The sequence below is a fragment of the Portunus trituberculatus genome, chromosome 29 (assembly GCF_017591435.1).
Source record: "Portunus trituberculatus isolate SZX2019 chromosome 29, ASM1759143v1, whole genome shotgun sequence".
Taxonomy (NCBI): Eukaryota; Metazoa; Arthropoda; class Malacostraca; order Decapoda; family Portunidae; genus Portunus; species Portunus trituberculatus.
Window position 1 is genome coordinate 5,526,012 of NC_059283.1, and position 20,982 is coordinate 5,546,993.

At 44.1% G+C, this 20,982-nt stretch overlaps 2 protein-coding genes and 1 long non-coding RNA gene across 3 annotated transcripts in view; 1 reads left to right on the forward strand and 2 right to left on the reverse strand.

Annotated features, from left to right (window-relative positions):
* Nucleotides 1-20,982, reverse strand: part of LOC123510419 (choline O-acetyltransferase-like) — a 68,753-nt gene that overhangs the window by 36,501 nt on the left and 11,270 nt on the right.
* On the forward strand, nucleotides 11,797-13,478 carry LOC123510422. The gene is made up of 2 exons (XR_006676491.1): nucleotides 11,797-11,930; nucleotides 13,420-13,478. It is a non-coding gene; the product is annotated as an uncharacterized LOC123510422 (long non-coding RNA).
* LOC123510450 (vesicular acetylcholine transporter-like) lies at nucleotides 15,625-17,712 on the reverse strand. The gene is made up of 2 exons (XM_045265641.1): nucleotides 15,956-17,712; nucleotides 15,625-15,745 (listed from the first exon to the last, which is right to left on the reverse strand). Exons 1-2 carry the CDS (start codon nucleotides 17,710-17,712, stop codon nucleotides 15,625-15,627), a joined length of 1,878 nt encoding a protein of 625 aa, XP_045121576.1.

Sequence of the window (20,982 nt, forward strand, 5' to 3'; positions counted from 1 at the left end):
TCCAGCGAACATTACGACTCAAAACTGTTAAAAAATGGACTCACTCGTTTTTTGTTGTATTTTCCTGTTTTTATTTTCTTACTTTAATTCTTTTCGTTATTTGGTGTGAATTTTTTTTTTTTTTTCGTTGGGTTTTCAGAAGTTTTAGTGTGTTTAGTTTAGTTTTTTTGTTTTGATTTTAGTTTAGTATAAGCTATATTTTGTTTCACGTCGTGGTGTTCAGTTAGTGATTCTCTCTCTCTCTCTCTCTCTCTCTCTCTCTCTCTCTCTCTCTCTCTCTCTCTCTCTCTCTCTCTCTCTCTCTCTCTCTCTCTCTCTCTCTCTCTCTCTCTCTCTCTCTCTCTCTCTCTCTCTTACATCATCACTCTCCCTTCCTCCATCACTCTCACAAAGCTCTCTGTACCACATATTCCTGCCTCTTACAAATCGCTACTCTATCACCACCACCACCACCACCATCACCACCACCACCACCACCACCACCACCACCATCCCTCTTTAAACTGCCTCTTCAAAATAATGTGTGATCTACTGATATGTTTTATTCACCCTCTTCTATACTGTATTGTGCGCTCAGTAATTGTTCAGATACAGGAAAAACTTATGCTTGTTCACACTTGTTCTGATGTGATCGAGTGATAAGTGTGTGTGTGTGTGTGTGTGTGTGTGTGTGTGTGTGTTAAGTAACGCAGGTCTGTCAAGGTATGAAATGAAGGAGGATTTTTCATGAGTGGTTTGTGAAAAGTAAACTCTGATTGAGAAGTTTTTAAGAATGTGGATATAAAAATAATGGTGGTTTATGAAGAAAAATAACTGAGTGAGACTTTTTTCATATGTTTATGTGTGAAAATGATCGTGGTTTGTCAAGGAAGATAAATAAAGGAAGAGTTTTCATGAATGGAGATGTAAAAAAATCCTAGCTTGTCATGAATAAAAAAAACGCTGGTGTGAAAATATTGTCAGTTTGTCAAGAGAAAGAAATGAAGGGAAATTTTTCATGAGTGAGTATATGAAAATGATGTGAATTTTTGATGTGATAGAACTGAAGAACGTATATTCACGGGTATTGGTGTTAAAGAAATGGTGGTTTGTGAAGTGAATAAAAATGTTAAGGAAGGGTTTTCACGTGCGTGGGAGAGAGAATAATACAAGTTTGTCAAGGGAAGGAACATCAGGTGACAGAAGAAAGACAGGTGATGTGATTTCTGAGATACTTTGACGAGTTTGGATGCCGAAATAATACGTTTTTATAAAGAAAAGGAACTCAGGACGACAAGACAAAAATTAAAATAGTGTCTTGTGAAAAACTGTGAGTGCAGGTGTAAAAAAATATCATAACTGTAAAGGAAAGGAACATAAAAGGACAAATAAAAGAGTTAATATATGCTCTGACGTAGTTTCATGAGTATGGATGAGAAAATGATACGAGTTTGTGAAGGAAAAGAATGAAAGTGACAGGAAACGTTACCGAGTGAGATGAATTGAGAAGAAGGAGGAGGAGGAGGAGGACCAGGAGGAAAGTTGTGAATGGTGATTGAGAAAGGTTTAAAGAGATGAACGGGTGACTGGGAGGAGCAGGAATAGAGGCGTTAAAGAGAGAGATAAGAGAGATAAGAAACTGTCTGAAAGAGAAGGAGGAGGAGGAGGAGGAGGAGGAGGAGGACTAGAAGGGATAAAGTAATGAAAAAGAGATAGGAAAGATAAAGTTAGCTTCACGTAAGCACTTTTATATATCTGAATTAAGATTTTTTATATATAAGGAAGTAACACACACACACACACACACACACACACACACACACACACACACACACACACACACACACACACACACAAAAGTAAGATTGCCAATTATAGAGAGAGAGAGAGAGAGAGAGAGAGAGAGAGAGAGAGAGAGAGAGAGAGAGAGAGAGAGAGAGAGAGAGAGAGAGAGAAATTTGACCACAGTTTTAACCACATCACCACAACACGCGCGTGTGTAGATGAGGCAAAAGTGGTTTATTTCCTGGTTGAGAGAGAGAGAGAGAGAGAGAGAGAGAGAGAGAGAGGCAGACGAGGATAAAGGAGAAGGGATGAGGAAGAATGATAGAGAAGGAAATACACATCTCTCTCTCTCTCTCTCTCTCTCTCTCTCTCTCTCTCTCTCTCTCTCTCTCTCTCTCTCTCTCTCTCTCTCTCTCTCCACACTTCAGATTTCTTTTGCTTCATTTCGCACCTCCCTCTTTCTTCCTTCCCTCTCTTTTGTCTCCCCTCTCCCTCATCCTCGCTCTCTCCCTCTCCCTCACTTCCTCCTCTTCCTCTCCCTCTTCCTCTCACTCGCGCAGGAAGAGGAATTGTCGTCTCTTTGTCTTTCCATAATAAGGGTGAAAATAGCGATAATTACTCTCATTTTAGATAGATAGATAGATAGAGAGAGAGAGAGAGAGAGAGAGAGAGAGAGAGAGAGAGAGAGAGAGAGAGAGAGAGAGAGAGAGAGAGAGAGAGAGGAGGAGGAAGGAAAGATTAAATAGGAGAAAAGAGAGGAAGGCAGAAGGGAGAGAAAGAAGGAGGAGGAGGAGGAGGAGGAGGAGGAGGAGGGAGGAGGAGGAGGAGGAGGAGGAGGAAGGAGGAGAAGGAGGAGGAGGAGGAGGAGGAGGAGACGATAGACGTGAAGAAGACGAAAGAGAAATGTGATAAGATTAGGAAGAAGTTTTGAAACGTGGAGAGAGAGAGAGAGAGAGAGAGAGAGAGAGAGAGAGAGAGAGAGAGAGAGAGAGAGAGAGAGAGAGAGAGAGAGAGAGAGAGAATGAGTGTGTCTGGCACCAGAAGCGTCCTATACTAATGATATTAAGCGATCATTATGGCACCACCACACACACACACACACACACACACACACACACACACACACACACACACACACACATGAGTCTATTTCTTTGTGTACACAACGCTGTCTCTCTCTCTCTCTCTCTCTCTCTCTCTCTCTCTCTCTCTCTCTCTCTCTCTCTCTCTCTCTCTCTCTCTCTCTCTCTCTCAAGAAGAAAAATGGGAATGGGAGGAGAAGAAGAAGAAGAAGAAGAAGAAGAAGAAGAAATCACCAAACACAACAACAACAAAAAACAACAACAACAACAACAACAAAACATAGCATTTTGATGACACCTCGCAGCTTTCCCCTTCCCATCTTTACCTCCCCTCCCCCCTACCCAAATCCAATATGGCGGAGGTGTAGAAGGAATACTCTAGCAATTTCACACCTGTCATCGTGATATTACTATGAGGAGTTCGGGGCAAGAGGGAGATATACCATAAGACCCAAATTCAGGCAGTAACACGTGAGGTTTCCGACTTAAACCTCTTTCTGGTATAGCATTTTTTTCCTCTAACTTATTTCCCATCCATATTTTTTTCCATTTACCTAAAAAAAAGAAAAAATGAGAATAATATTTTTCATGTATCCCTTAAGGTCTGTTTTCTAAGTATTCGAGTGAGAATATCGACCTTTATGTTGTGTCTAGCATCTTGTTGATTAAGTCGTGTGTCTGAGTGTAGAAGGGTGAAGGAGGGTGTGGCAGGGTGTGTGACGAGGCAGGGAAGTGTGAAAGGGTGTGAAAATATGTAAGTAAAAGATTATGTTATGGTATGAGGTGGTTTAAAACTGTGTTATGGTGTGTCAGGGTGTGTCAGAGTGTATTGATGTGTGTTAGGGTGTTAGAGTGTGTCAGGGTATATTAGGGTGTGTTAAGGTGTGTTAGAGTGTGTCAGGGTATGTTGGAGTGTGTCAGGGGGTGTTAGGGTGTGTTAAAGTGAGTTATGATGTGTCAGGGTGTGACAGGGTGTATTTGTGTGTTAGAGTGTGTCAGGGTGTGTCAAAGTGTGCTAGGGTGTATTAGTGTGTGTCAGGGTGTATTAGTGTGTGTTAGGGTGTGTTAGAGTATATTAGGTAGTGTTAGGATGTGTTAAAATGTGTTAGGGTGTGTTATGGTGTGTCAGGGTGTGTACTAGGGTGTCTTAGGGTGTATTAACGAGGATATATGAGTGTGAAGGAGTGTCAGACGATTAGGAAGAGTGTAGCTAAGTGTGTGAGAGTGTGATAGGGTGTGGCAAGGGATGGCAGGGTGTAGCAGTGTCTTAGGGTGAAGAGTGTAAGGTACTAATCACAAATGGATAGAAAGAAGGGTGAAAAAATAGAAAATTAAAGAAAATAGTTTAGATTCGAAGTTTAGGGTGTCAGAGAGGGTGTGGAAGTGTGTTAATAGGGATGTAGATGAGGACAGGATGCAACTCTCTCTCTCTCTCTCTCTCTCTCTCTCTCTCTCTCTCTCTCTCTCTCTCTCTCTCTCTCTCTCTCTCTCTCCCCCTTTACGTTAATCTCCTTTCTCTTCTCTCTCTCTCTCTCTCTCTCTCTCTCTCTCTCTCTCTCTCTCTCTCTCTCTCTCTCTCTCCGACGAACCTCATCTCTCCTTCTATCATATTTTCTTCCCTTTCATTTATCTCTCTCTCTCTCTCTCTCTCTCTCTCTCTCTCTCTCTCTCTCTCTCTCTCTCTCTCTCTCTCTCTCTCTCTCTCTCTCTCTCCGTCTCCTCCTCCTCCTCCTCCTGCTGTTCATGCATGAGGGAGAGCGTCACTCCCTCATCTCTCACTGTATTTAATGAGGACTCTCTCTCTCTCTCTCTCTCTCTCTCTCTCTCTCTCTCTCTCTCTCTCTCTCTCTCTCTCTCTCTCTCTCTCTCTCTCTCTCTCTCTCTTTTGCGTAAATGTTTTGCTTTTGTCATTTGACTATAGCGTACGTTACTCTGTCTGTATGCCAGAGAGAGAGAGAGAGAGAGAGAGAGAGAGAGAGAGAGAGAGAGAGAGAGAGAGAGAGAGAGAGAGATCTTGGCAGGTGACAAACAACCAATCAGGTCTAGGATGTGAAATGACTCTCTCTCTCTCTCTCTCTCTCTCTCTCTCTCTCTCTCTCTCTCTCTCTCTCTCTCTCTCTTTTCACCTGCAGGAGAGAGAGAGAGAGAGAGAGAGAGAGAGAGAGAGAGAGAGAGAGAGAGAGAGAGAAATGCAGGGAGAAAGAAGGAGGGAACACTTTGATGAGAATCGAGAGAGAGAGAGAGAGAGAGAGAGAGAGAGAGAGAGAGAGAGAGAGAGAGAGAGAGAGAGAGAGAGAGAGAGAGAGAGAGACTTGTAACCAATGACTGGAATGATAAATTTGGAATCGTGTCTGCGAACTGTCTGCAATACTGAAGTTGGAATGGTGAGAATGAGTGGTTGGAATCGTGCTTGGAATAGTGAACCTGGAATAGTGAACTGGGACGTGTCTGGAATAGTGAACCTGGAATAGTTGGAATGTGTGTCTGGAATAGTGAACCTGGAATAGTTGGAATAGGTGTCTGGAATACTGAAGCTGGAATAGTGAACTGGGACGTGGCTGGAATAATGAAGCTGGAATAGTTGGAATGGGTTCTGGAATAGCTAGTGGAATAATGAATGGATGATTTTCTGGAATAGTGAACTGGAATTGTGACTCTGAAATGTGGAAGTTGGAATCTTGAATAAAAGTATTTTGAATTGAGAATCTGGAATATTAATTTTGGAATGTCTCTTGAAAAATTATGTTTGTTATGTTTTTCTTTTTTTCTTTCATTTTTTTATTATTTTTTCTTTTTATTGATGTTTATTTGCTGTTCATTCGTATATTTATTGTTTTTTGTCTCTTTTTACATTTTTCGTTTTCTTTATCACCTTTTTTCATTTTCTATTTCTTATTTTCTTTGGTTCTCATTTCATACGTAAAAGTTAGTCAAATTCTCTCTCTCTCTCTCTCTCTCTCTCTCTCTCTCTCTCTCTCTCTCTCTCTCTCTCTCTCTTTCCCTCTCCCCATTTCCCTCTTCCTCTCCCTCTCCCCTTCTCTCCCAGACTTACCTGTTCCCCTCGTTACTTGGTCACATCATCATACTAATTATATTTTGGTTAAGCTCAAATTATCTCGTCTTCACGTGGCTTGAGGGTGTGGGTGGCGTGGGAACGGTGGCCGGTGAGTGGGTAGCTGGCTAAGGTCATTGTAGGATTGGAGAGAGAGAGAGAGAGAGAGAGAGAGAGAGAGAGAGAGAGAGAGAGAGAGGGAGAGGGAAAAGGAGACAGACAACACGCATAGAGAAATCGATAAGATAAGATACACAGATAGCTGGAGAAACAGGCAGACAGACAGCACATATATTGGATTAGATAGAGAGAGGGGGATAGGGCAGAGGGAGGGGGGCAGAGGAAGAGGTAGAGGGAACGGGAGAGGAAGAACACGCATAGACAGATGGAGGACAGGATAAGATAGACAGATAGCTGGAGAAAAAAACAGATAGACAGACAGAAGAATAAGTATAAAGATAGATGAAATAAAAATGATACACTTAATCAAATGACAGTAGTAGAATATAGAGAATAAAGCAGGAACATATGTAAAGTAATTGTGTATGTTTGTGTGTGTTTAGAACCTAAATGCCATAGAATTTAAACCAGTGCATGTATAAGTAACAGAACCCGACTCCACCAGCATTAAGGTTGACTATAAGTGACAGAATCCAGTACCAGTATAGAAAATTGACGGTATCAGTAATAGAATCCAGAGGCAGTATAAAGGATTGACAGTATAAGTAATAGAGTCTTGAGTTAGTAGAAAGGATTGGTTATAAGTGACAGAACCAGGACCAGCACTGTGAGGGATTGAATTAAAGACTTGGGTTACAGTAGACACACCATCACCGTTTATTGTTTCAAGACGCTCCACTCAGTCCCTTAACTATCTACTCGGATCGTAAGAGAGGACAAAGGTAGCACAGTGAGGGAGAACCACCGCGCCCCGAGACGAGACGAGGCGCCGAGACACACACACACGTCGAAAAGGAAACAGGAAGAAAGGAAAAAAGGAAATATTTTTTATAACACACACCAAGAGAGATTTTTAGAGTATTATAATAACAATTGCTCCTAATAGCATTCTGGTTTGTCCATATCCACAAGGTTAGGCAAGACTTTTAAACGGCCTCTGACACATTTGAGCCTTTTAAATGTCTTGAATGAAGCGCAGTGTTGCCAGTGGATATTCTCTGGTTATTTTATTGCCATACGGACACTTATAGGTCTGGCAACACTGAAAGGAGTGTCCCCGGTGTCCCTAAGGCTGATATTCCCCTGTGGCAGTCTGTTAACGTGAGCTGTATGGGCAGGACTGCTGGAAACACCTAACCTTCAGGCCACAACCTTCCTCTTACCTCTACGTTATTCATTCCTGTCAGTGTAACAATCACAACTTTCTAAAGACGAAATGTTAGCGATACTTTTACATTGGTTTTATTTATTGGTTTATTGGTTTATTTATTCATATCCTCACTAGTAACACAGATAAGAGAGGTTGGTTATCTAACTGCTATGTATATTCACAAAGAGTTAAACGTACACACACACACACACACACACACACACACACACACACACACACACACACACACCATTTCATATAAATATTTCTTTCTGTCTTCATTTCTTCATAAACATATGCAACAAATTTAAAACCCCCTTTAGTTTCTTGGTAGAGTATATTTGCCCTGTCACCTTCTTGAAATCCTTAGAAAATTATTGCTTTGGTGATAACAACCGCAAAGTAGAGACTGCACTGCTGGAGAAGCTACAAAAACACACCTACGTACGTACACTTCTTGATTAGCTATGAAACGTGAGAATTTATATCTTTTTTAACCTTGAACCTTTTGCAAAATCTTTCAGGGGGATTGCCAAGTGTGCCCCGATGTCTCTGCCTTGTGGTTGCTGAAAGACTCGAGACTCAGGGCTTCTGTGAGTATCTGAAGCTTCATTCTCATTTTTTTTGTTCTTTTCTGCCATTTGTATAAACTTTTTTTGATCCACGTGGTTGACAGACTTGTGGAAGAGAGAGAGAAAGAGAGAGAGAAGGACAAATGTTCACTGGGAGGGGACGGTGGGCGGCTGCAGGTGGAGGGGAGGGACAGGAAGGGTTATTGTGGTGGTTAGTGGTGTTTTGTGGTGGCTCGTGTTGTCAGTTGTTGTTAGTGATCGTGGTAATGTTTTTTTTTTCTTGGCATGAATTCAGATTTTTTTTTTTTTTTTTTTTTTGCTTGTAGATTAAAATTTCTTGAGACTTCTAGATTTCTTGCGGGTTTAATTTCTTCGTTTAAATTCTTTATAAGTTTAAGTTTCTCTGCTTTGAATAATTTCAAAATGGGGTTTCTTGTGTGTGTGTGTGTGTGTGTGTGTGTGTGTGTGTGTGTGTGTGTGTTTGTGCAAGTTAGCAGAGCTTCTTGATGTGATGAAACAAGTTAGTGTACAAGTTTTCTCCACCACAAAGGACAGGGAGCAGGTGTTGACAGGCGACAGACAGACGAACAGACAGACAGACAAGCAGATTGACTGACTGTACTGCCGCCGACCGTTCCCTCGCTTCAAGATATCACAGCTACGATCAACACAACATTTCGATAAAAGGAGACCAAAAAATATGATATATGAATCCCATGACTTACGTACTTCTACTATAGAGTGTAACCAGATTTCCGTCATTACGTGGAAATGGTCATCACACCTTGACTCATTATTGTTTTGACGAGATGATCAAGGCTTCGTATAATTTAACCTACAAGCCACGCCTACCGCTCTCCCATTGGCTCGATAAGGCAAGTTCCATCAAACCAGAACCAATGACAGACCGGTGGGCGGGGCGAGTGAGTGCAAGGCAGCGTTATCTAGTATCAGATGCACTGTGCCAGCCCTATGATCGGAAATATGGGGGCAGGAGGGAGCTACACCCCCCTGGATACAGATATCATGGTACATCTACACAAATACACAAACAACTACAAGCCTCGTGATCGTAAGTGTATCGACACGCGCCGGTCTGCTTGGCTTTCCTACCTACGAGAGAACCGCGGCCGTGTTCCTGCCACCTGGGCGCCGGGCGGCCCAGCGGAACACTTGCCGCTAATTAAAACCTCAGCTTACCTTACGGCGAAATGGAACGTAAACTCGGCTACTGTTTTACTACATGAAAACAAAGGAGACACATTGTCAGCATGTGTTCTGTGCGTCACAACGGGCGAACCTCACACTGGAGAGTCACGCTGCGGGGCTCTTGTACTTCTCGGCGTGGACCTGAAGCAGTGGCGAGCTGGGCGAGAGGGAGAGTCGGCCCTATACAGGCGCTACGGAGGCCTGGTGCAGCGGTACAAGCAGTATCACCTTGCTATCACCTCCTCATCATCTCGCTATGTCCTGGGTGATCCTGACTGCCGTGACCTTCAGGGTGCGTCACACAGGGACCCCCACGTGTTGGCCTGATGGCTTGTTGCAGCTTCCCTGTGTTCATAATCCATCAGGGTTGTGTCCAGCCCGCGGCGACTTCCATGACCTGTGTCTGGCCAGGTCACGTGTCACTGGTGTTATTGGGTCACGTTGGCCTCGCGTCACCGCCATGGGTAGGAAGTTAATGAGGTCGTGTTGGAGCGTGAAAGTGACGCCCAGGGGTCCGTGCTGCGCGGAGGGTCACTGGGGGTCGCGGCTGTCTCGCTTGGGGACGCGCCGCCTGCCGGTGACATCACCGCGGTGCTGACTGACTGACATCGCTACCGATCACCTTAAAGACTCGAAATGCTCCCGAGGGGTCACGAAATAGTTAACATTACGTAGTATTACTCTTAAAGGGCCACCAGGCGCCATAAATATCTGAACATTTCATTAACGCCATTATAACATTTTGGAACCATAGTTTAGATAAAGGAGAGGGAGGAATGGAGAGAGGGAGAGGGGAGAGGTGAGAGGGGAGAGGGAGAGAAGTATCATTAGGAGGACAAAATGACACCTTATATAAAAAATGAGATCAACATCACATATACATCACTGTAAAAGCATAATGACAACAACAACAACAACATGGTCATCCCTATGTACACTATCTACAAGGCTCGTAGTCGCCTACAAGCGGAGAGAGAGAACGCGGTCGTCACTAAGTATATATAACTCATGTCATCTGGAGACTGACCTTAGCAGTTAGTGATATGACGATTCATACGGTTAACCACGTAAGGGAGAGATGGTACTACAGATGGTACTACAGATGGTACGACTAATGGTACGGCTACTCAGGACAGAAAAGAGTAAGGTCTAGTTGATACACGCTAAACATTTGCACGTCATGAAGCCAGACTACTTCCACCTCATGTTTACCTTCCTCTGAGACAAGCCAAACATTTTCTCGTCTTTATGAAGCCATATAAAAACTTAATCACTCAAAACTCATCATTTTTAGCTTCTATCTGATACATTTTTAACATTTCTACGTCATTATAAACCCAGTTAACTCACAGGAAGATTCAAATTTACTTTTGTTTTATAAGGGTTGGGCATTTCTACGTCATAATGGATCCAGAATGTTCTTATTCACTAATTTTTCGAGTGTGCCTCATTTTTCCGATGGTTCTTCCCGCTTCCTTCACGTAGATCATGTTCACACTTGTTTATAAGTGTTTACATTACTTGACTGATTTACAAGACACTGGAATAGTCTGCCTTCACGAGCTGCACTCACTACACTACACACACTACCATCAGAGTTAACAAGATGTCTCAAACTCACTCTTATGCACACCGTCTCTAAGAGTCATAATTCTAGGGATCAACAATCACACGGGAAGAGGAACGCTGGGACTAGACCGAGAGCCAGACAGAGAGAGAGAAAGAGAGAGAGAGAGGGGGGGAGGGGGGAAAGACAGAAGGAGAGAATAGCCAGACAGAAAGCGAGGACGCGACAAGGAAAAAGACAGAGATAGACAGAAGGCTCACGGTGGAAGCTAGACAGGGATAAGGATGAGTAAGGATGGGGTTTAAGACAGATAGGGTGAATGATACAGATTAGACAGACAGACAGACAGACAGACAGACAGACAGGCAGGGGAAGGACGGGAAGGACAGGGTTACCTAAGCACTACTTTATAACCTATATGGCACGCTGAGCCGGGGCGTAGGGTGAGAGTGGCGCGGACGCTTCACCCTGGGCACGGTACAGTTTAAAGGTGCACCGTAAGTAGAAACACCGTAATAACTTAACACCTGTGCATGTAACTTGGCAGACACACATTGCCGTGTCTGGTTATGCCTCGCCAAGCACGTGTTTTACAGGATACTCCGGGTGTTTGAATCTGGGTAGGTGACAAGCGAAGATAAAGAGAAAGAGGGAGCGAGAGTAGAGAGAGAGAGAGAGAGAGAGAGAGAGAGAGAGAGAGAGAGAGAGAGAGAGAGAGAGAGAGAGAGAGAGAGAGAGAGAGAGAGAGAGAGAGAGAGAGAGAGACGTGAGGTGCCTGTATATGTGAGTGAACAAGACGTGAATTACAAGACGTGAATGTACCAGGTGACTCAGGACTCCCTCATTAAGTGTAGGAGGAGAGGATCAACAGGTGTGGGCAGGTATAGGTACATCACACTTCCTTGGCCTCCTACACGCTGGTCAAGGAAGCTGGGAGTGTCACAATGCGGGGGTGTAGATTCATCAGACTTCTCTCATGACCTCTTAGTGGGTAGCTGACATCACGGGGCGTTCATGATCACAGTGGTAGCGAAGGGAGGGACGCGGCCGCCTCCACACACACCCCGAAAGAGAGAGAGGAAAGACAGAGTTTGGGAGAGATAAAGAGGAAGAGAGAGAGGAAGAGGGTGAGAGGGAGAGAGTCGGGGTGTGTCTTTGCTTGTCCGAGGAGATGGAGGAGGAGGAGGAGGAGGAGGAATAGAAGTAGGAGAAATAGATAATTGTTGAATGAGTAATAGGAGGAATAGGAGTAAGATATGGAGTAAAAGAAGATAATTGGAGGTGAAGCAATGAGGAGGAGGCGGTGTGTGTGTGTGTGTGTGTGTGTGTGTGTGTGTGTGTGTGTGTGTGTGTGGTGTCAATGTTTCACTAGTTTTAGGAGTGCTAGTAGTGTTCAAATTAAGTAATATTGAGCAGATTAATTTCACTTATTGCCTTGTTTTGCTTATGGTTTTTGTTTTACGATTGAATTCAGAAGAGAAGCAAAAAAAAAATAAATAAATAAATTTCTATCCCATGACTAAATTCAATTACTAGAACGATAAATAATGAAAAACAACATTCCGAAATTGAATTGTATATTTTTTGTTTGTTTCGAATGACAATTGAGGAAAATTTTGTGACTCACGAGAACTGAAGGGAAAAAAATGTTTCTACCGTGTGTGTGTGTGTGTGTGTGTGTGTGTGTGTGTGTGTGTGTGTGTGTGTGTGTGTGTGTGTGTGTTATTTATTGCATAGCCATCATGTAAGACTAAAGAGAAGTTAAATCTCACGAAGTATATTAAGGCTTTTTCCACTGCATTCAAAGAGAGAGAGAGAGAGAGAGAGAGAGAGAGAGAGAGAGAGAGAGAGAGAGAGAGAGAGAGAGAGAAAGAGAGAGAGGTCTACACTAATCGTAAGATCGGAAGAGAACAAGATTCACTCTACATCATACGCGTGAAAGACACAAAATGAATGAAAGATTAGACACGAGATTCCAACACGAAGCTTTTCATCATCAAACGGAAATCAAAGAAAATGTATCCTTCTCACATCCCGTTTTCTGTTGAGTCCTTCCGTCGAGCGCAGGTGAAAAGAAGCTGATGAATATTTATTAGTTTATTTTTATTTCTTTTTCTCTTTTCCCGTTCGTTTCTCTAATGGTTGGATGATTTTGTGTATTTTGAGGGGTTTTTTTTATATTTGCCTCGTTTTCCTTTCTCATTCACTTCAGTTGATGCAGATTCGAATAGGGAAACTTTGTGCGTCTATTCTTTTTTTCCTCCTCACCTCAGTTTCAAAAAATGCATTGAAAGAAAACGGAAAATCATGTACCAACTGAGGCCAAGTGTAGGAAAGATTAATCGTCCATTTTCTTTCAGCAATCCTTGAATTATTTTTAATGGAAAACATTTGGTCATTGGAAAACATCAGTATATATGTTTTTTTCTGTTTTCATTGTTGTTTTCTTTATTTTCTTATTGTTTTTTTGGACTTTTAAAATCTTCCCATGGTTCTCAGCCTCTCAAGGTCACGTCAGTAATGCCGAATTAGTAGAAAACGTGGATTTTAATGGGTGTCTTTTGTAAATGGTCAGATTAAAGGGAATTCATGGTATTTTTATTACTTTTTTGGAATATAGACTGAAATGACCTTGTGAATTGACCAGCCAGTTGACAGGAAGCTGTGTATGTATATGTGTGTGTGTGTGTGTGTGTGTGTGTGTGTGTGTGTGTGTGTGTGTGTGTGTGTGTGTGTGTGTGTGTGTGTGTATGTGTGTTTTGTTTGTGGCTATGTAATGATATAGTAATTGAATTGTCAAAAAAAAAAAAGTAATTTATTTGTGGTAGTTAAGTGATGATTAGTGTGTGTGTGTGTGTGTGTGTGTGTGTGTGTGTGTGTGTGTGTGTGTGTGTGTGTGTGTGTGTGTGTGTGTGTGTCACTTTCCCTACAACTGGTGATTCGTATGTCTAGCACCCAACTTAAGGCTCACTGGCTAGCTGCTCGCTGGAACGCACCTATGAAAGAAAAAAAATAAGTGCTCACATAAAAAAGGAAAAAAAAATCAAGTAACCAAGAAAATAATAAAAAAAAAACTCGCACAACTTAAATAAAAAAAAAACGTATATGAAAAACCTTGACGCAATCCCAAACTCACAAAAAATACAAAAATAATAAAATAACAGCTTTAAAAAAAAAAACACTTAAAGATAAAGTGGTCCCTTAAATCTCACACTAGCATATGTACCCTTAAGTGAGACGCAGACACGTGAACTAACGCAGGAGAAACAAATGATAAAAACGTTCTAGTCTAGAGTGATTCGTGAGATTACTACCATAACAGCGTGCAGACGGCTTTGTGATGGGCTAAGACCAGGGAGGGCCGAGTAACGCCACGCCGAGCCGGGGACTCCTCACTGGGCTTATCTTGCAGGACGTTGGGCTATCTGTAGGGCATTTGGGCTTACCTCTTTATTTTGTTTTTATTTGGGATATTTGAGGCTGCTTTTATATTCAGTTTCTTTACTTTAGGGTATATTTTAGGGTATTTTAGGGCTGTTTCTTTATTTTAGGGTATTATTCAGGGAGTTTAGGGTATTTTTAAGGCTTATTTCTTTGCTTTGGGGTATTTTTCTTACATTGAACTAGCCTGAGCGCTTTTTTTCATGATTTTTTGTGAATTTCATCTATTTTTTTAACATTCCTCTTTATTTTGTGACACTTTTCTAGAGTCTCTGGTGTTGTAAGACAGTTTTCTTGATTTTACGGTATTTTTTACCATATTTGTTATTTATTTAAGACGGGCTGCTATACTTCACTTTGGGCTCATCTTCATGACTACATTTACATCTACTGCTACTGCATGAATCTCCTTTATTTGAACTGTGTGTTATTTGCGCCTTTCTTTTCTACTTTTGGGTAGCAATTCTCTAGTATAACCTTTTTTATTTTGTACATTTTGGTGTTTTTCCTTTCCCTATGCATTATTTATCCTCCTCTCACTATTCTCTATCGTTCTTGAGCCAATTTTTCATGTTTAAAATTAATCTTTCTTCCTGAGCAAAATTTTTCATCTCATTCGTACATTTTTACTAGTTAAGGAAGCAAAAAGTCATTAATAATTGATCCACGTGACTGTATTAACCTCAGCGCCTTTTGAAACACGTGTCTTCTTTATATCTATCTTATTTGTGGTCTTTACGTACTGTTCCAAGCATAAGTGAGTCCATAGAGTCCAGAGTGACTTGTGTTATGGTTTACATGTGGCTGTTTGATTCCTGTCTCTTTAAAACTTGACCTGATCAGTGTTTTTATCTGTCAGTTGTTTTTTTTCGCCAAGACATAAGAGGAAGTTAGATTTGATTTATTTTAGTCAATGCCACTTGAAAGCTATCTGATTCTATGTTTGTTCGTTTGTTTTTTATTTATTTTTTGAGGGGGAAGGGGGCTTGTGGAATTCTGAGGATGATTTGTGGACATGACACTGCGGGTTCTTTCTTGTCTGTCGTGTTTACGTCTGGTGGTGGTGGTGGTGGTGGTGGTGGTGGTGGGTAGTGATGTTTAGTATTATTTTGGAGATAATTCTTGTGTTCTAATTTATTTTGTTTCTACTGCATTGTTTTCCCAACCTTGTTTTTTGTTTATATATTATCACCTCTTTTGGTGAATGGATAGGGTGTTTTCCTTCAAGACTTTTCCTTTCCTTCCCGGCCTCGGCTGAGCAGTGGGCGCGTGGCGTGAGCGCGTGGCGTGGGCGGTGTGGACATGGCGTGGGCGTAGGTGCGGCTCGCCCCCCGGCCTGGCGTGGGCACCGGCGTCCCCGGCTTTCATTAATAGATCCTAACTATGTACACCTAAACTACACCGACTACACCGACCCCAGGAGCGGGAGGGACTACCGAGCGGCGGCCTCAAGGTGGCCAGGAGAGAGCGGCCCTTCAAAACAAAATATATCTATATATGTATATCTACTGTATACGTAGTGCGTTATATAGGACTGACATGCAACGGTCATCACTACTTATTCTCATCATCATCATCATCATTATCATCATTATCATCAATCATCATCAGTAATCATCATCATTGTGGTCGTTGCCGCGGTGCGCGCGCCGCCGCACCACCTCGGGGCAGTCGAGGCCGTGGGTGGTGGGTGGCGTGCGGAACCCACACTCGACAGCTTCCTGCGGCCTTCAGTCACACGTGAGGGAAAAAGGGAGACGCGGCACAGACTCTCCGGGAGCAGCGCAACGCTGCGCTACACTTTCCTATTTACAACAGACAAACTCAAAATATTCTTCGCCATGCGTTTACGTAACGAGTATAACGTCAGAGTTGATTTCTGCATATGGTCCATCACTATTTACACTCTCGGCTTGGTATAGCGGGCTGGCAGGTTACTGGTCATAGTGGAAGCTGCCCTGCTGCGGCTGCTGCTGCTGCTGCTGCTGCCTGAAGGGGTTGTAGTCCACCTGACGCTGGGTGATCGTCCTGTTCTCGCCGCTGACGTGGCCGTTGGCACCCTGGTTGTTGTAGTCTGTCACCTGCATCTCCATGGCCTCGTAGGTTCCCTGGGAGTCCTGAGGCGCGCCGCCAGACAGCTTGCTGTAGTCTACACCCTCCCCAGGGACTTGCTGGCCCTCCTGCATGGTGTACGTCTTGAAGTCCCCGGTGGGAGGGTCGCCCACGTTAATGTTGAGCTGCTCGAGCGTCTCCTCCTCGAAGGGCTTGTAGTCGTACACGTGCCTGAGGGAGTAGAGGATGGGGCAGTACGCCAGGTTGGAGAAAGCGATACCCAGATTGAGGGCAGAAAAGCCGATGGTGGTGACTAAGCTACCGGCGATCATCGGCCCGAAGGCATAGGCGAAGGAGTACGAGATGTCTGCTATCGCGTAGATGGAGCCGTACACGCTGACGTAGCGCGTGTCCACCAGGTAGCCCAGTGTGGGCAGCAACGCTGTGTCGATGAGCGCGATACCGAAGCATATCGTACAGATGGGCATCATCACCACCCAATAGTTGTTGGCGAAGGGCAGGAAGAAGCAGCTGACGCCCTCCAGTGCCAGGCCGCACGCCGCCATGAACCACTGGTAGTTAGGGTACTTCTGGGACAGCTTGACGGTGAGCACGACGCCCGCCACGTGGGGGAAGAAGGAGGGCAGCCAGATCATGCCCTGCTGCCACTCTTCCACGTCCATCCTGTCCATCATCCACACGCTGATGGTAGGCTCCAGGAAGGCCAACGACACGTTGGACATCATGAGCGCCCCGGCGCAGCACAGGATGTACGGGTCCATGAACAGCCTGTAGATGGGTGTGCCCTTCAGATGCTCCTTGCCTGTCTCCTTCTTCTGGTCCTTGATGGGCCGCATTACCAGGCGCAGCATCAAGGCATCGAACAGCGACACGAAGGCCAGGATGATGAAGGGTACTTCCTTCCCGGCCAGCTGGTACAGCGTGCCACCGAAGGGCGGCGCTACCAGACAACCAAAGGATATGAAGGCCAGCGCGATGCCCAGCGCCTTGGTGCGCTCAGACTCCTCCGTATAGGTGTCGGCGATCATAGCGAGGCCTGAGGTGTCGGCGAAGGCGGAGCCTACGCCCTGCAGGCTGCGGGCGAAGAACAGCACGCCGTAGGAGCGGCCACAGGCGAAGATCGCAGTGGAGAAAAACATGATGATGAGGCCGAAGGTCATGGGAATGTCGTAGCCGACCCTGTCGATGACGGTGCCGGAGATGGGGTTCACCATCAGTTGGATGAGCGCTTTGGAGGCGAACAGCACGCCGATGGCCTCGTCCTCGTTCTCATACTTGGTGACTTGGTTGATCCATTTGGTCTTGTCGATGAGGTCAGTGATGGTGTAGTTGCCCGTCTCGTTGGTCTTGTAGGTGATGTGCGTCTCGTTGTAGTGCACCACGTTGCCGCCCTCTTTGTGCGTGTGCCATGCGCCTATCTTGCGCAAGTAGTCCGGGATGATGGGCACGATCACCATGTACAGCATGTTGTCCAGCAGCAGCGCGATGCTCACGATCACCAGCACAATTTTCCGCTGCACGCGCGGCTCCTTCATGCATTCGTACAGCGCGTCCCAGATCTCCTGCAGGCTCAGGTTTACGCCTGGCACCACCAGGTTCCTCACGGAGTCTGGCACCGGCATGGTGGTGGTGGTGGTGGGGGTGGTGACAGCGGTGGAAGTGGTGGTTTGGCTGTGTTGAGATTGGATGGGGCGACGGTTACTCTTTTAGGTGGTGGTCTGGGACATGCTAGGCTTTCGCGACGTGGAGGGGTGGGGCGGGGCGGGGGCGGGGCAGGGCGGGCGGGTCTACCACCTGGCTGGGCCCCGACTCTCCCTCCCGATCATGCCTTATCGCACCGCCGTGACGTGAGCTGCAGTGAAATCTGCTCCCTGCTCCTTCTTCTTTTATTGAAGGTTCACCGATCCGCCTTGGCTTAGCTTAGGTTTTGTTTAGTAATGAGAGCGCGCAGCGTGGAGTACACTCGTCTGAGAGCGTGGAGGGTCCTCCAGATTACGGCTCCAGATCAAGAGGCGACTGGCGAAGAGGGAAGCAGGGGGGGGAGCACAGGGTGTGTGGGAGTGGAAGCCTGGAGTCACTCAGCACACGAGGCAGGATTGGCTTGGCGGAGCTTGGCGGAATGGTGGTGACACAATGCTGGAGTGGCGGCCTGGTTGTTGTGGAGACGCACGTGGCGCGAACCTTAGCTTGAGTCTGCGTGACACTGAAACAACACCAGCAAACAAACACACGCTCACGCTTTCTAGGAAGCAACCAAAGACTCACAAGCAACTAGTAACCCAGCCTCAGCCTTCACACACTCGAAGGTGCCTCACACCGCACAGGGAAGCGAAACAACACTGCGATACACAACACTACATCTCCTTTAGCCCTCGACGAGTCCGCCTAACACAGCGTCAGGTAAAGCTTGACGGGAGTATGAAGGTGATGGTGGTGAGGGTGGAGGAGGTGGTGGAGGTGGTGGTAGTTGTTGTTGTGGTGGTGGTGGTGGTGGTGGTGGAGACTATTGGTGGAGAAGGGAACGAAGGAAGAGCCGTCCCTCGCGCGTCCTCGTGTGATGTCCTCCCTCCCAAAGACCGCCCTTCGACCTTAGAAGAGAGAGAGAGAAGGTTCCACGTTAGTTCCTTGAGCCTACAACTAGGTGCAATGTGCGTGTATGTCTTTCTGTCTATCTGTGTCATGGAAAACAACTGTACGTGTGATCATGCTGTGTGGTGGTTGGTGGGTTTTTCTTTTACAATTATTCTTTCTTTTTCATCCTCAGACCCTCGTGTGTGTGTGTGTGTGTGTGTGTGTGTGTGTGTGTGTGTGTGTGTGTGTGTGTGTGTGTGTGTGTGTGTGTCAGTTAGTGCTCTATACAGGAATGTTACTTTCTCTTTAGGCTTCAATGTTAGTTTATTGTTATCATTATTATTATTATTATTATTGTTATTATCATCATTAATATTATTATTGTTATTATCATTGTTATTACCATTTTTATCATTATTATTATTATTATTATTATTATTATTATTATTATTATTATTATTATTTTTATTATTATTATTATTATTATTATTATTATTATTATTATTATTATTATTATTATTATTATTATTATTATTATTATTATTATTATTATTATTGTCATTTATTGTTATTAATGTCATCATTATTACTGTATAGTATATGTTCGTGTGTTTGTGTGTGTGTGTGTGTGTGTGTGTGTGTGTGTGTGTGTGTGTGTGTGTGTGTGTGTGTGTGTGTGCGCGTAATCTCAACTATCCCTCAACACCCATTTCTCTATACCGCATCTAATTTTTCCACCCTACTTCCTTCGTCTTTCCCCCCCTTCCCCCCCCCCTCTCTCTCTCTCTCTCTCTCTCTCTCTCTCTCTCTCTCTCTCTCTCTCTCTCTCTCTCTCTCTCTCTCTCTCTCTCTCTCTCTCTCTCTCTCTCTCTCTCTCTCTCTCTCTCTCTCTCTCTCTCTCTCTCTCTCTCTCTCTCTCTCTCTCTCTCTCTCTCTCTCTCTCTCTCTCTCTCTCTCTCTCTCTCTCTCTCTCTCTCTCTCTCTCTCTCTCTCTCTCTCTCTCTCTCTCTCTCTCTCTCTCTCTCTCTCTCTCTCTCTCTCTCTCTCTCTCTCTCTCTCTCTCTCTCTCTCTCTCTCTCTCTCTCTCTCTCTCTCTCTCTGACTCCAGGTGAGAGGATCTTAATTAATGGCCAGTAATTAAGGCACCGTACCTCTGATAAAACCTAATTACGGGCCCCACCCACTGGAAAACTGGAAAATTTACCTTGAAAGAACTATAAAGGCGGTACGTTGCCTCATAATTTTTCCTCTTTATGTACTAAATTAAATTCTGGGTATTAGGTAAATTAAAAATAGATCTAAGCGTTTTCTCTGACACCTATATAATCTTTCCCACGCTAATGACCTTATTCCCACGGTGTGCTTACGTGTGTGAGCTAGCCAAGGTGTCATCTGTGTGTGGGTGCTAATGGGAGGGTCACCTGAGGGACGGGGGAGGGCAGAGAGAGAGGGGGGCGGGGGGCTCCATTCCCCTTCGTTCCCTTCACACACCTGGCCACCTGTCGCACTCACCTGGGAATCACGCACTCACCTGAATTGCCATGGATTCACCTGTGCTGTTTCGTTTTCTCTTTCTTTTTCGTCTCTGGTGTTAGTTTTAAAGTAGAATATCGTTTATTTTTTTATTTAGTAATATTTTTTAAAGTATTAGTATATATTTTCTTTCATCATTGGTATTGTTTTTTTAAGGTTAATATTATTTTTGTTGGTGCATTTTTTTATATTCAGTGGAAACTTTTGGTATGATTTCGTCATTATAAAAAAATTCTGTGCCATTTTTTTTTTTTATCTATTAAGTGTAATTTTGTTCCTTATCTTATTTTGTGAAGTTAGATTTCGTTTACATAAAGTTTTCTTATATAATTAGAGTGGAAGGGCTGTTTTATTCTTATTTTATTATCATTGTTATTATCATTATTATTGTTATTGTTATCCTCATCATTATTATCATCATTAGTTATAGCAGCATTAACATCATTCACACCAGAAAAAATAAAGTGATAGCCACGTATAGGCCTAACTTCCCTGCAATTTCCCTTGCACCAGCAGCATGTGTAGCCAGACAGGTGGGCAGCACAGGTGAACCCCCGCCAGCACCACACCTGAACACCTACACACCTGAAGCGGCTCTTGTGGCTTCCTCGTGTCCATATAGGAGACTTCACTACACTACCACGCACATGTACACATTCACGTAAACATTATGATACATACATATTATTTTCACTACAGGATGCATTGCTCTACTTTACTTACACACTACAGGACATTTAAGTAATAGAGACGTACTACAGTAAATGCTAAAGCTATATTTCAGTAAG